The sequence below is a fragment of the Haliotis rufescens genome, unplaced genomic scaffold (assembly GCF_023055435.1).
Source record: "Haliotis rufescens isolate VD_foot unplaced genomic scaffold, xgHalRufe1.0.p SCAF_5, whole genome shotgun sequence".
Lineage (NCBI taxonomy): Eukaryota > Metazoa > Mollusca > Gastropoda > Lepetellida > Haliotidae > Haliotis > Haliotis rufescens.
The window spans coordinates 54,265,060-54,281,186 of NW_025964223.1; the positions used below are offsets into that span (position 1 = coordinate 54,265,060).

General features: G+C 40.6%; 1 protein-coding gene across 2 annotated transcripts in view; it reads left to right on the forward strand.

The window, feature by feature from the left end:
• LOC124125994 (WD repeat-containing protein 3-like) overlaps positions 1–16,127 on the forward strand; it is a 41,653-nt gene that overhangs the window by 10,924 nt on the left and 14,602 nt on the right. For both annotated transcript variants that reach the window (XM_046489420.2, XM_046489426.2), the window contains exons 11-17: positions 394–584; positions 2,318–2,411; positions 3,128–3,229; positions 3,943–4,028; positions 5,890–5,958; positions 7,138–7,210; positions 8,001–8,158. In XM_046489420.2, the coding sequence (XP_046345376.2) occupies positions 394–584; positions 2,318–2,411; positions 3,128–3,229; positions 3,943–4,028; positions 5,890–5,958; positions 7,138–7,210; positions 8,001–8,158 (773 nt within the window). The remainder of the gene's footprint in view (positions 1–393; positions 585–2,317; positions 2,412–3,127; positions 3,230–3,942; positions 4,029–5,889; positions 5,959–7,137; positions 7,211–8,000; positions 8,159–16,127) is intronic.

Here is a 16,127-nt window from a genome sequence, read left to right on the forward strand (position 1 = left end):
TAACTTCGATTCCCTACATAGGTACAATGTGTGAAGCCCATTTCTGCTGTTCCCCACTGTGATATTACTGGAATTTTGCTAAAAGCGGCGTAAACCATACTCACTTACTCCACTAAACTCTGATGCTGATTCTGGACTTTGAATGTGAAGTTAAACCTCACTCACACACGCACACACTCTCTCGCTCTCACTGCACGAACCATCAAGCTCTGCCAGAGTGCAGATTACAGAATATTGTGACATTTGTGTTCCCCCTTGTTCCCCACCATTTCTCTTTTAATACATCCAGACGTTCCCTTTCAAAATGTAATTTTATAGCTTACTAGTTACGACTCAAAGTGACCATTTTGTCTTCAACTCAGTTTCATGATTTTCTGACTTGTGTGTCTGCAGTGTGTGTGCCTGCTCAACAACAACTCCATACAGACGTCGGCCATACACGTTGACAACAAGAAGGCGGAGTTGTCTGATGTGAAAACGCTCGGCCTCCCGGCTCACCGAACCACACCACGGACCACATGCTTCAGCTCCGACAACCTGGCCATACTGTCTGCCAGCAGCGAGTCCATCAAGATCTGGAACAGGTCAGCATACCTGCCTTCACTCAGGTGGTTCATGTTGAGCAGTAGGCTGGGAAGGTGTTTGAAAAAACGAATAACATTGCGGGTCATTCACCCTGGTTATGTTCCTCTAGACATGCTAAAGTGGTAAACCAGGGGTCCGGAAACCGTCATATGCGCCGGACATGTCCGATTGGGAATCTCAAATGTCCGTTTTAAAATATTGCTTACCGGACATTTTAAAAAGTATTGTCCGGACATTCTTAAATTTTGACCGGACATGATCAACAGTTAGGACTGAGCAGTTTCTGTCTGCAGTTGCAACACAATGAAGATTAACTACACTGACAAGCTTTGTTTGTTTTGATTGCTGTAAATACATCGTACCTACATGATAGTCCAATCGGTAAAACACTGTAATAGGCAATAAACTGAGTTGACACTGATTAATCGAGGATTAATTACTGAGAACATCTTGTTAATTTGAGTGAAAGGTGTTTACAACTGTACATTAATACCTTGCATCATCGATGTACCTCATTATCCTCACAATGCTACGATACGTAACCTCAGACAAGAAGCGAAAGCGTGACGACAGCCAGTCGACCGATGCAGATCAGTCGAGCGGATCTGCCAAACCCTCAAAGTCTGGACGATCATTTTGTAAGTCGTGGCTAACGGCTTTCACTTGGTTGACAAACAATGAGGATTTGCAGATTTAATTTTTTCAGTAGCTAGTCGTATATTGAATCTTGATTGACCGCCATTTTGCTTTCTCGGACGATCGATATCCAATTTTTTTATGGTCAATAATTAAGTACAGATGAAAAAAGTATTCAAATAACTATTGCTATCAACGATATTTTAGTATTTGTGATTAAATTATCTGTCTTGTTTTTAAAAAAATCTTTAGTTTAAAAAAAAAAATTCCCGTGAGGTCACGTGATAACCAAATATGGGATAATAGTCTCGATCCAAATGTTACAACGCGTACACTTGAGCAGACTCATGAATATAACTCATGAATATTAATTAGACCGTTCACTACGTTGATAGATCGTTATTATAACAGAAACAAACGTATGTTTTCCATGTAAATCTAAAATTATATTATTTGTTATTAATTGTCCGGTGAATTAAACAATTTAAATTGAAACAATTCATAATTCATCATGTTATGAATACGTAAACTTGTAAACTTGTAATGTGTGTGAAAAGTCGTACTAAAATACGCTATTTGAAGGGGGCGTGGCCTAAATGCAAATGTCCGATTGGGATTTTAAATTTTCCGGACCCCTGTGGTAAACGTTTGAGAACTTCATCACTTTGGGCTTTTTTCCTAACTAGGCTGAAAAGCCATGATACAACTAAAATACGGGTCAAAATTTTCATGATCGAACCATTGTCTAATGGTAGAGCATCCATCCTGGAGAGTAGAGGGTTCGGGGTTTGATCCCTGGCTGCGTCATACAGAAAGATGTTGAAAGATGGTACTGCCTGGCACTCGGCATTAAGGGTCTAAAACAAGGACTGGTCGGCTTGGTGTCAGTATACTGTTCCTGAGTAGGGTATTCATGTTAAAACATTGCATTGCATCTTAGTGGGCTAGCACTATGAAGGTGGCATCAGTCTGGTTTAGTACAAGCAGCCACACACATGTTGCTATTTAAGTGCAATAATCTTGGACGCAACGTTAAACACCATTTCACCTCACCTCAAAACTTTGTTAATCCACTTACTCACTGTGTCATGTCCAGGGACTCACTGCAGCCTATCCGCACCATGCCGTGTGAGTACGCCATCACCTCCATGTTTGCCCCGGGGGACAGACACGTCATAATCGGCACCAAGGTGAGTCCCTGCTTGCTCAACTCAGAGATAGTCGTAAGGTTACTTTGTGTGATGGAACCCTGTTGTAGCTCTTGGGTCACTTTGTGTGATGGAGTGATTTTGATTGGACTAAAAATAGCAAAAATCTAACACCATAATTCCAGCCTAGTTCAGTCAAGGGTGGAAACTGGGCTGTTATAGTCGGTTAACGCCCTTGCCTCGGGAAGATGTGTTAGGGGCAAGTTAACAGGATTTTGTGGTGAGGCTTGCTGACTTGGTTGACACATGTCATTGTATCTCAATTATGTAGATTGATGCTCATGGTGTCAAATCACTGTGTGGTCTGGTCCAGAATTGGGTATTTACAGACTGACGTCATGAAGCTGGAATACTTGCTGAGTTCGACATTAAACAACAAACATTCACTGGCTCAGTCACTGACTCAGTCACTCTCAATCACTCATACTGAAGATCTTTTGTTATCTTGCTTGTGGAGAGTCATACAAATGTGATAGTTGTTTTGCTCTTGAAAATAATGAATAAATAGAGATTTTTCATTGTTGGAAAAAGTTTAAACATTAAAGTTTGACATTTGGGAGGATTAGATATTTTATTTATTTCCCACCCATGTAACATATAAGCTGAATTTGTAACAAAACTATAGATTAAATTTAAGAATGTAACAAGATTGTTTTTAGAAAGACATCTAGTGAATGTATAAGTCTCCTTCACTACAGAGTGGGAAGCTGCAGATATTTGATGTGGCGTCAGGATCCCTGCTGGAAGACATTGAGGCTCACTCCGGTCCCCTGTGGTCAGTCTCCATGGCCCCAGACAAGGTGAGACCTCCACTGTACGGCTGTCACAATATCATTTATGGATGACAACTTCTATATTATCCCCCACCATGAAGTGGGGCGGGGGAATATAGGAATGGAGTTAGCCTGTCCGTCCTTCCATCTGTCGGTCTGCTTCCCAATGGGGACAGTTTTTCTCAAAAACAATTTAAGTTTATATACAGAAGTGAAAGTTGACACACTGGACTCTGCCATGGTGATTTGGGGATAGAGTTGGTCCCCAGCAATTTATGCTTATCATTAGAGGCTGGATGGATAACATGGATCGGGTGGTCAATCTTGGTGACTGGTAATTTACAGGCCGCCATTATATAGCTGTGATATGTCTGACTGCAGCATTAACCAACTAGAGGGGCCCGGGTGGCCCGGTTGTCCCGGTTGTCTAAGGCACCGCGATTTGCTGTGCAGAGTTGCATCCCTTCGGCATGGCAGAAACCTATGATTGTCGGTTCAAATCCCGGTTTGCCCCGATTATGTTTCTAGGTTTGTCAGCACCATACCCGTGCTCGTGGGTTTCACTGAAATGGTAAACGTCTAAGAATTGCATCACTTCTTGCTTTCCTCCCACATTAAGCCAACACGCCGTGATATAACTGGAATACTGTTAAAAGCAGCGTTAAACCCATCTCACTCACTCACTCTTTAACCAATTAACGAACACTCACACACTCACTCACTTCTATTCCCAACAACAGAGAGGCATAATGACTGGCAGCGCTGATCACAACATCAAGTTCTGGAACTTTGAGCTCATTAAAGATGAAGAACATTCCTCAACCAGGTAACAAATCAATAGTCAAAGACATTTGACTGCAATTTGTGGTTTTGTGGGGGTAATAGTAAATCCGTAATTCAAGAATGGTCACCACTGTAAGGTAGCTAAAGCTTTGGGTTATTGAAACCATAGTCAAGGTCTTAGAGGAGACCAGTGCAGAGCAATAGTGTTGATAATGTATCAGCTGGGACAAAACAATTTTATCAACGACAGTGCATTTCACGTCAATGGAGAAATTTGCAGTTTGGATGGTTTTTTCCGACTCTTTTGAATTATGCAAGTTAATCTGTTGTTACACTGTCTTGTAATAAAGAAAAGTCTTCATTGCATATCCATACTTATGTTAGTAATCTATAAATATATAATTAATAACTTTTACTCAATATTTCATTCTATAATGTTCACATAAATTTTGGCGAAATTGTGTGTCTTTCAAAATCCGTCTTATCTATGGTCATATATGGTACCAATGCTCGACAAATAAGCTGTCCTGTTAGACAAATGGTAGTGAAACCTCATCCTAGGTCTATCACTATATTTCTACAGGCTCAGAAGGCCAGTGCAGTAAATAAGGACCACACACTGACTGACCTGAAAAATACCGTCACAAACTTATTGCTTACAGTGGCTGAAGCACCTAATTGGGCTAGCTGTATTCATAGGTAATTTGTATTGTTTATTAGACATAGTGACTTGGGTATATTTATATAAATGTCAAGCTCTGTAAAACATGAGTATAGGATACCATCCTACTCCGATACAACCAGGTCCATGGACTAGCGGTCTTGTTGTGTGTCGACATGGCTGCATTAAACAACCTGGGAGAGAAACTGCAGCTTTTGCTTCGTGACGTAGGCTGACCTGGCTTACTGTTACCATAGGGCTGGAGACATATGTGATGTGTTGCTAGGCTACAATAATACACAAGATTGCAATGTTGTGAATATGGCATGAGTTGATTATCTTTGTCATTGTGACATGGCTTGCTCTTAGTAACCTAAGATGGGTCCCAGTAGATTTCTTGGACACTTGAGTTATAAGCACTATTGTGATGCTGTGGAACAGGAGGGGTGGTGGGGTAGCATTCGCTCGTCACACCGAAGACCTGAGTTCAATTCCCCACAGGGGCAGTCGGGTAGCCTAGTGGTTAAAGCGTTCGCTCGTCACGCCGAAGACCAGGGTTTGATTCCCGACATGGGTACAATGTGTGAAGCCCTTTTCTGTTGTCCCCCGCCGTGATATTGCTGGAATATTGCTCAAAGCGACGTAAAACCATACTCGCTCACTCACTTACTCAATTCCCCACAATACAACGTGAGGCCCCTTTCTGGTGTTCCCTGATATTGCCTGAATAATATATATACTGAATATTGCTAAGCAGGGTAAAAATATATTCACTCACTCACAGTGCAGCAGTATGCTTTTCCAACTTTTTTTCCCTCTTTATTGTGTACACTTCCCCCCCCCCCTGAAATACAGCTGTAAAGATTGAAATAGCAAGATTATTGGAAACCTTAGATGGTGACTGTTTATAGTTTGGTATAAAGTTATTTTGTAAATAAATAAAATATACATGTTGAGATCATTGTTTGAAATAAAAAAATTCCAGGCTGCCATCAGGACCCACAGACTTCAGAAGCTGCAGGCCCTGACTAAACTCTTCAGGCCATTATTAAAAAAACTGCAGCTTATTATGACAGATAAATCGACATGTACATTTACTGCAGGCCACAAGGATCCATACAAATTTGAAACTACGAGCCCGACTCGAGCTCTACCTGTCGGGGGCCTACAGGCAGGCATTTTCTTCGAACTCTGGTTGAGATATATCTTTCTGGCTTTCTCCACAAAAATGTTCTTTCCCCAGCAAACGTCTTACCCTGGAGCACAAGAAGACACTGAAGATGGACGAAGATGTGCTGTGTGTCAAGTACAGGTGAGTTGTCTCCCATTCATGGGTTTGATGCATTGGCTCTTGTTTGCCATTATGCCCTAATGACATGGATCATTGAAAGTGATATCAATCTCCAGAGTATCTCATCCAGATTAAATTATTTTAAGGGTGCTCTAATATTGTGGGGTGCAGTGTTAAACAAACAAATAACCACCTACTTCCAACTTTCCACCATAGTAACTTGTGTTGAGACCGTAGCTGCAGGGATGATGGTTGGTTTGTTGTTTAACACCGCACTCTGTAAATGATCGAGTCTGGACCAGACAATCCAGTGATTGATATCATGAGCATCAATCCACACAATTGGGATACGATGACATGCATCAACAAAGTCAGCGAGCCTAACCACTCGATCCTGTTAGTCGCCTCTTACAACAAGCATAGTCGCCTTTCACAGCAATAATGGGTTGCTGAAGACCTATTCCACCCCCGATCTTCACGGGTCTTATGCGCAACGATCCATTTACTCATTGGTTTTAAGTGGTACAGCCTGTTTGACTTTTAGTTTGCTGCCTTTAAGCTGATCCACCATGATGGAACAACTAAAATACCCTCTAAAACAATCCGTGAAGATTCCGGGGTAGAATAGGTCCTCAGCAACCCATACTTGCCGTAAAAGGCGACTATGCTTGTCGCAAAAGGCGACTAACGGGATCGGGTGGTCAGGCTTGCTGACTCGGTTGATGCATGTCATCGATCCCAATTGCATGGATCGATGCTCATGATGTCAATAACTGGATTGTCTGGTCCAGACTCAATTATTTACAGACCGCCGTCATGTAGCTGGAATATTGCTGAGTGCGGCGTTAAACAACAAACAAACAAAGTTTCTAAGACAGCATAGTACCTAGTTCTTTCACTTGAGCACACGTTCTCCAAGTTTTTCTGTGCTCTCTGCCTTTGAGAGAATAAGAATTGGCTGTTGATAATTGTCAGGTTGATCCAGACTGTTGAGTACAGAGGCAGCCACTCCATGCTGCTGATGAAATGAAAGTCTGGAATAGAAACATTAGGACTGAGACCTGCCTGGCTGCCCACTGTGGCAGTGGGGTGTTCTCGGTGCTGGGACAGTGTTGCTATACTTTCCCTGGCAGGACTTGCTCCACGCTGTGATGTTGCTAAAAGTGGTGTAAAACAATACTCACTCACTGTTTGTTTCAGTCCTGACCAGAAGTTTGTGGCAGCCTCGTTGATGGACAACACGGTCAAGGTGTTCTTTTCCGACACACTGAAGGTGCGTTAAGCCTGATGTCTGTGATTGCTGAGTCACTATCATAGTAATGTGTATTTTTCTATCAGGAATAAAGGTGCAAAATATTTCTTCAATTGGCCCTTGTATAATGAAGCACCAACTGTTTGAAATCAACCACCTCTTTACAGCACCTTATGCTGAAATTAATCCAGCAGGCAGGGCTAAAAAGTGTGAAAATAATTCAGCATGGACTGTCATGGCAATCTTCAGATGGGGCGCTTATAAAGATTACTTACAGATTGGGGGGTGCACGGGTGGCCCAGTCGTCTAAGGCGCCGCAATTCGCTGTGCAGAGTTGAGTCCCTTGGTCATGCCAGAAAACTATGATTGTGGGTTCGAATCCCTGTTCGCCCAGATTATGTTTCTAGGTTTGTCAGCACCATACCCGTGCTCGTGGGTTTCACCGAAGTGGTAAACGTCTGAGACCCGCATCACTTCAGGCTTTTCTCCCACATTAAGCTGTCTCGCTGCGATATAACTGGAATACTGTTAAAAGCGGCGTTAAACCCAACTCACTCACTCACTTACAGATTGATCAAGAAGTTTTGTCAGGGGGCTCTTGTCGGATCGGTGTTCTTAATACAGGGATTATGGTATCTAATTTCTGTAGTTTTTTGGCGGTGGGGTAGCCTTGTGATTTAAGCATTTGCTCGTCACGCCGAAGACCCGGGTTCGGTTACCCACATGGGTACAATGGGTGACACCATGTCTGGTGTACCCTACTAAAAGGAGCATAAAACCATACTCACTCACTCACTGACTAATGTTTCAGTTCTTCCTGTCGATGTATGGCCACAAGCTCCCAGTGTTGTGTATGGACATATCGTCTGACAGCACGCTGCTGGTCACTGGATCTGCCGACAGGAATGTCAAGATCTGGGGAATGGACTTTGGAGACTGTCACAAGTCTATATTTGCCCATGACGACAGGTGAGTACATCCTGTCTGACAGTTCCACATCAGAGATGTATGATGATATGGTCCACTTGTTGAAACCCCACCGAACAGTGCAGCAAGTAAATGACCCCAATCAAATGTTTTTTCACAGTATTATCGTAGATGGTTCATACTTTTGATGACATCTGACCGCCATGAATTGGGCTGCCTAGATGACAGTGAGTTCTGCAAGAAACTGGGTACCTTGGGTACATTTGACCAATGACCCATGAAGATTCTGGAGTAGAATAGGTCTTCAGCAACCCATACTTGCTGTGAAAGGCGACTATGCTTGTCATAAAAGGCGACTAATGGGAATGGATGGTCAGGCTTGCTTACTTGGTTCATACGTCATCGATCCCAATTGCATGGATCGATGCTCATGATGTCAATTACTGGATTGTCTGGTCCAGAATATTATTCAGACCGCCGTCATATATCTGGAATATTGCTGTGTGCATCGTTAAACAACAAACAAACAAACAAATCATTTGTCAAACCTGAGACCCAGACAATGGCTGGTTAACCCTTAGACTGTGTGTCGCGACAATAGTCATGCAAGACTCTGGAAAAATGCATGCCCATATTCGGCAGAGGCTCTCAATTACCATTACGAATATTGAATATCTGCATGATGTATGTCAAACCAGGTCCGTGTACCAGTGGTGATAATGTTCTAAGTTAGGAAACCACTTATGCTTGCAATTTTCTATAGTAAACAAACCAAGTGTGCCATATTGAAATCAGTTTTTGATTCCGTGATTATGTAGTTGTTGCCTTGGTCTTGACCAATGAGTTACTGGGTTGTTGCTAAATGCCGATTCAGACCAACTTTTTGGTGATGTAAATTTCTCATAAATGATTGATACTAGATCTGCACGATGTTTGTCAAACCAGGTCCGTGTACCAGTGGTGACAATATTCTAAGTTAGGAAACCACTTATGCTTGCAATTTTCTATAGTAAACAAACCAAGTGTGCCATATTGAAATCAGTTTTTGATTCCGTGATTATGTAGTTGTTGCCTTGGTCTTGACCAATGAGTTACTGGGTTGTTGCTAAATGCCGATTCAGACCAACTTTTTGGTGATGTAAATTTCTCATAAATGATTGATTCTAGATCTGCACGATGTTTGTCAAACCAGGTCCGTGTACCAGTGGTGACAATATTCTAAGTTAGGAAACCACTTATGCTTGCAATTTTCTATAGTAAACAAACCAAGTGTGCCACATTGAAATCAGTTTGTGGAAGCCTTGATTATGCAGTTATTGCCTTGGTCTTGACCAATGAGTTACTGGGTTGTTGATAGATGCCGATTCAGACCAACTTTTTGAGTGATGAAACGTGAAAATCCTAGACATGGTCCATTTGAAATATTCCACTCTACATGGCCCACAGAACAGACCAGGTTGTACCAGCGGTCTTGTTGTGTGTGAACATGGCTGCATTAAACACTGGGAGAGAAACTGCAGCTTTTGCTTCGTGAGGTAGGCCGTCCTGGCTTACTGTTACCATTGGGCTGGAGACAGGGACAGCCTTCTGTCATACTCCCAAGTTGTGACGGAATATGGGCGTGAATTTTTACATATTGAGAAAATAATTGTGGAAATGAATAATACACTTTTGAACCTAATGCTTTCAGCCTTTTCCTGAAAGATGTTCATTTGATGTTTGTGTGTTGTTTAATGCGCATTAAACAATTCAAGCTACAGTAAACTCATCTTTAACGAACAGGCTTAAAACGAACTGACCGATATAACAAACTTATTTTTTAGTCCCAGCCATTTGTTTATATGCTGTATATATGCTTAAACGAATTGCGGTTATTACGAACTAAAATTAGTGGTCCCTTTGAGTTCGTTATAACCATGATAACCATAGTTTATGTATTTAACAGTGGTCTGTAAATAACTAAGTCTGGACCAGACAATCCAGTGACTGAAATCTAGGGCTGGTTATCGATATGGATTACTCAGATCGATTATCGGTAGTCACATATCGATCAATAATCGATAAATATCAAAGAATTCTATTTTGGTAAAATGACATTACAGAAAAATGGCAATTCACTTCTCCGGAGACTCAGTGTTTCAACAATACGCACGTTACATCGCATTTTTAGCGATGAACAATCTGAGTTTAAGATTCATGTCGTCAAAGACAATTATTATTTGTATAAAGTGAGAATACCGTATTTTCTTGAGTATTCCTTTTAATATTGTTTTTATTAATTTCGGCGAAATCGTGTGTGAAGCGATCGGAAGATCGCACAACTCACCGTTATTAACAGCAACCACGGTCAGAATACCGCTATTGACGTCTTGAAACGAACTTTAGTTGACAGAGAATGGATACATATATCATAAATGACATACTTTGACTCGTTAAAAGTCATATTTGTTTTTGTTTGACGATTCTATGTCAACATGAAATTCTCGCGATCACGCGATCACGTGCGCGTGAGCCTTGACGGTGACTGGTCAGACTGGGTCCATGTAAAAAATAATACCCGGGAATAGCGATCAGCTGCTTCGCTTAGGGTTATTATCTATTTTAAATATGTTTAGTAAAGGCTGCATATAATTAAGAAAATAATGGAATATATTATTCTTGATAAAAAAAATAGTTTCATATACAATTTTTGCCGATCCTTGCATTAAAAATCCTATTAAGTTATATCATTGGGTGTGTCTTGACCGAATCACCGGTCGATTCCAAGAAAACGTGTGTACAGCTGATTGCTGTTTCCGGCTTAGTTTACGAGAAAATACACAAGGTAATCTTAATCCCTGGATATAAAACAATGCCTAGCAGAACAATAAATACTATTTAAACGGTAAATAAACATGTCTGGTGATTTTTTATCTCAAATTTCGAATTTGTACTGAGGAAGTTTCTCATCACCCGTTCGTGTGCCGGACTTCGCTGAAAGGGTACGGTGTAAATTTTTTCTGCGCATAATATTCAAATTTCTTTTTTTCCAAAATATTGAACCCGCTAGAGGGGGGTGCGCATTATAGATGGGTGCGCACTGTACTCAAGAAAATACGGTAATTGAGAAATTAAATGTAATTTCACCTGATATAGTCGTTTGTCATTTATGTACAGTATTCACGAAACTATTCAGATACAAAAATCATCAAATATTCCGCCATTGTGAATGTCAGGTGTGTGGTACGTAGTAGGTTGTACTAGGTTCACAGGTGTGATACGTAATAGATTGGGTGGCAAACTGATATTAAACAAACATCGTGCGATTATAACGGGGAAATTAGGAATTTTTGCTGCCATATCGTAAAAATGTCAAACCCCACGTGGACCTCACGTGGGCTGTGATTTGAGAATACCGGGGAAAACGAAAACTATGAGCATTGAAAAAATCGAAACAGACCGGAATACGTAGTTACCAAATAGACATAAAATTTGAAATTTTATGAAATAGAATGGGAAGAATTCTTTTTAAGAATTAAAGTATTATGAAACCTATTTTAATCATGATACTTCATACTATTTCGAAAATATACATATTTTCTAAAGTCCTGACTCCGCATTTAGATGCCAGTGACTACATTTGTAATTACCCACTAACAACACGTAATGGCGTCGTCGTTCGATTCAAAGCAGAACTTTTTACTTTTTGAAACATTTGATTATTATTTGCGACTAAACATAAAGCGAAGGAGAGAAAACTGTATGTTAGGGTGAATCTGTTTATATCTAGCGATAATTACAAGGACAGCAAAACAAATAAGTCAAATGTGTTGCAGTAAAAACTTTTATTTGTCGAAAAAATACATGTCATTATCGATAGCATTATATTCATATCGATAATCGTCACAACCTTCTTCCATCGATGATAATTACGATTATCGATCTGAATCACCAGCCCTACTGAAATCATGAGCATCGATCCATGCAAATTGGGGTCCGATGACATGCATCAACCAAGTCAGCGGGCCTGACTCCCCGAACCTGAGTAACAGTAATACGTATTCAGAATGACTTTCTCCACCCCAAACTTTTATGGTTTATCAGTAACCATTGTTTTATGCAGCGATATGTATACTATAGAGAGATTGATGTATTCACAAACAAGTTCTTGTGTGAAAAGGTATAGTTTTAAGGCAACCAATCAGAATCCATCATTCTTCAGTGTCAAGTGATACCCACCTCTTGATCATGGTAAGCAGCAAAATATAAGGACCCCTCCATCACGTTGAGCAATCTGTATGTTCATTTTCGTATACTTTGAGCTGATCCTAATGTATGAATCATTAAGCCTTATACACATTACATGGCATTGCCGGTGATATGTCATGGAAGTAATATTACCGAGGCAAATGCTGGATGATAATTCCATTATTGTCATAGTACCCAGGCATCTGTACTGACATCTGTGTCCGATAGTGACACAGGTGCAATAAAAACCTGGAACAGAAAATGTGACCTTAGATGCTGTGTGGGGGCTTCAGTAGCCACTGTACCTCTCAGGTCAGAGACACAATGACAGGGTAGTCATGATATGTTTGTTGGATTTGGATAATCAATCAGGTTTATGTACATTCAAATGTGAGATGGGTACAGGTGTATACAGTGTAGAGCACATTGCAGTCGTCATGTGGAAACAACTCCACACATGGCAAACACCACTGGCAAATGTGCAGAGGTTGGCTGTGACCTCTCCTGTCTGTGCTGACTAGAAATGTTTTGCAGGTGACAGATGTGTCAGTTTAGATATGTCAGGCAGCCACAGCCAGGCATGGGTCTCTTAACTTTTGGCCGTTAAGATAATCATCAAATCAGCATTTTCAGTAAGACGGTGTGAATTTGAAATTGTGATACTTGTAGGTGTTTTGTATATTCCTCGTCTTGTCACATGCCAGCTGTTTGATTGTGAACACATCACATTGAAGTGCCTTGTGCCAATTGTGTTAAAATTGTTGATGTAAATTTCTCATAAATGATTGATACTAGATCTGCATGGTGTATGTCAAACCAGGTCTGTGTACCAGTGGTGACAATGTTCTAAGTTAGGAAACCAATTATGCTTGCAATTTTCTATCGTAAACATACCGAGTGTGCCATATTAAAATCAGTTTGTGAAAGCCGGGATTATGCAGTTGTTGCCTTGGTCTTGACCAATGAGTTACTGGGTTGTTGCTAAATGCCGATTCAGACCAACTTTTTGAGTGATGAAACGTGATATTCCTAGACATGGTCCGTTTGAAATATTCCACTCTACATGGCCCACAGAACAGACCAGGTTGTACCAGCGGTCTTGTTGTGTGTGAACATGGCTGCATTAAACACTGGGAGAGAAACTGCAGCTTTTGCTTCGTGAGGTAGGCCGTCCTGGCTTACTGTTACCATTGGGCTGGAGACGGGACAGCCTTCTGTCATACTCCCAAGTTGTGACGGAATATGGGCGTGAATTTTTACATATTGAGAAAATAATTGTGGAAATGAATAATACACTTTTGAACCTAATGCTTTCAGCCTTTTCCTGAAAGATGTTCATTTGATGTTTGTGTGTTGTTTGATGGGCATTAAGCAATATTCAAGCTACAGTAAACTACGACTTTAACAAACAGGCTTAACATGCTTAAAACGAACTGACCGATATAACAAACTTATTTTTTAGTCCCAGCCATTTGTTTATATGCTGTATATATGCTTAAACGAATTGCGGTTATTACAAACTAAAATTAGTGGTCCCTTTGAGTTCGTTATAACCATAGTTTATGTATATAACAGTTGTCTGTAAATAATCAAGTCTGGGCCAGACAATCCAGTGACTGAAATCATGAGCATCGATCCATACAAATTGGGGTACGATGACATGCATCAACCAAGTCAGCAGGCCTGACTCCCCGAATCCGAGAAACAGTAATACGTATTCAGAATGACTTTCTCCACCCCAAACTTTTATGGTTTATCAGTAACCATTGTTTTATGCAGCGATATGTACACTAAAGAGAGATTTATGTATCCACACACAAGTTCTTGTGTGAAAAGGTATAATTTCAAGGTAACCAATCAGAATCAAGCATTCTTCAGTGTCAAGTGATACCCACCTCTTGATCATGGTATGCAGCAAAATATAAGGACCCCTCCATCACGTTTAGCAACCTGTATGTTCATTTTCGTATACTTTGAGCTGATCCCAATGTATGAATCATTAAGCCTTATACACATTACATGGCATTGCCGGTGATATGTCATGGAAGTAATATTACCGAGACAAATACTGGATGATAATTCCATTATTGTCATAGTACCCAGGCATCTGTACTGACATCTTCGTCCAATAGTGACATTGGTGCAATAAAAACCTGGAACAGAAAATGTGACCTTAGATGCTGTGTGGGGGCTTCAGTAGCCACTGTACCTCTCAGGTCAGAGACACAATGACAGGGTAGTCATGATATGTTTGTTGGATTTGGATAATCAATCAGGTTTATGTACATTCAAATGTGAGATGGGTACAGGTGTATACAGTGTAGAGCACATTGCAGTCGTCATGTGGAAACTACTCCACACATCGCAAACACCACTGGCAAATGTGCAGAGGTTGGCTGTGACCTCTCCTGTCTGTGCTGACTAGAAATGTTTTGCAGGTGACAGATGTGTCAGTTTAGATATGTCAGGCAGCCACAGCCAGGCATGGGTCTCTTAACTTTTGGCCGTTTAGATAATCATCAAATCAGCATTTTAAGTAAGATGGTGTAAATTTGAAATTGTGATACTTGTAGGTGTTTTGTATATTCCTCGTCTTGTCACATGCCAGCTGTTTAATTGTGAATACATCACATTGAAGTGCCTTGTGCCAAATGTGTTTAAATTGTTGGTGATGTAAATTTCTCATAAATGATTGATACTAGATCTGCACGATGTTTGTCAAACCAGGTCCGTGTACCAGTGGTGATAATGTTCTAAGTTAGGAAACCACTTATGCTTGCAATTTTCTATAGTAAACAAACCAAGTGTGCCATATTGAAATCAGTTTTTGATTCCGTGATTATGTAGTTGTTGCCTTGGTCTTGACCAATGAGTTACTGGGTTGTTGCTAAATGCCGATTCAGACCAACTTTTTGGTGATGTAAATTTCTCATAAATGATTGATACTAGATCTGCACGATGTTTGTCAAACCAGGTCCGTGTACCAGTGGTGACAATATTCTAAGTTAGGAAACCACTTATGCTTGCAATTTTCTATAGTAAACAAACCAAGTGTGCCATATTGAAATCAGTTTTTGATTCCGTGATTATGTAGTTGTTGCCTTGGTCTTGACCAATGAGTTACTGGGTTGTTGCTAGATGCCGATTCAGACCAACTTTTTGAGTGGTGAAACGTGAAAATCCTAGACATGGTCCATTTGAAATATTCCACTCTACATGGCCCACAGAACAGACCAGGTTGTACCAGCGGTCTTGTTGTGTGTGAACATGGCTGCATTAAACACTGGGAGAGAAATTCCAGCTTTTGCTTCGTGACATAGGCCGTCCTGGCTTACTGTTACCATTGGGCTGGAGACAGGAGACAGCCTTCTGTCATACTCCGAAGTTGAGACGGAATATGGGCGTGAATTTTTACATATTGAGAAAATAATTGTGGAAATGAATAATACACTTTTGAACCTAATGCTTTCAGCCTTTTCCTGAAAGATGTTCATTTGATGTTTGTTGTTTAATGCACATTCAGCAATATTCAAGCTACAGTAAACTACGACTTTAACGAACAGGCTAAAACGAACTGACCGATATAACAAACTTATTTTTTAGTCCCAGCCATTTGTTTATATGCTGTATATATGCTTAAACGAATTGCGGTTATTACGAACTAAAATTAGTGGTCCCTTTGAGTTCGTTATAACCATAGTTTATGTATATAACAGTGGTCTGTAAATAGTGGAGTCTGGACCAGACAATCCAGTGACTGAAATCATCATCAATCCATACAAAT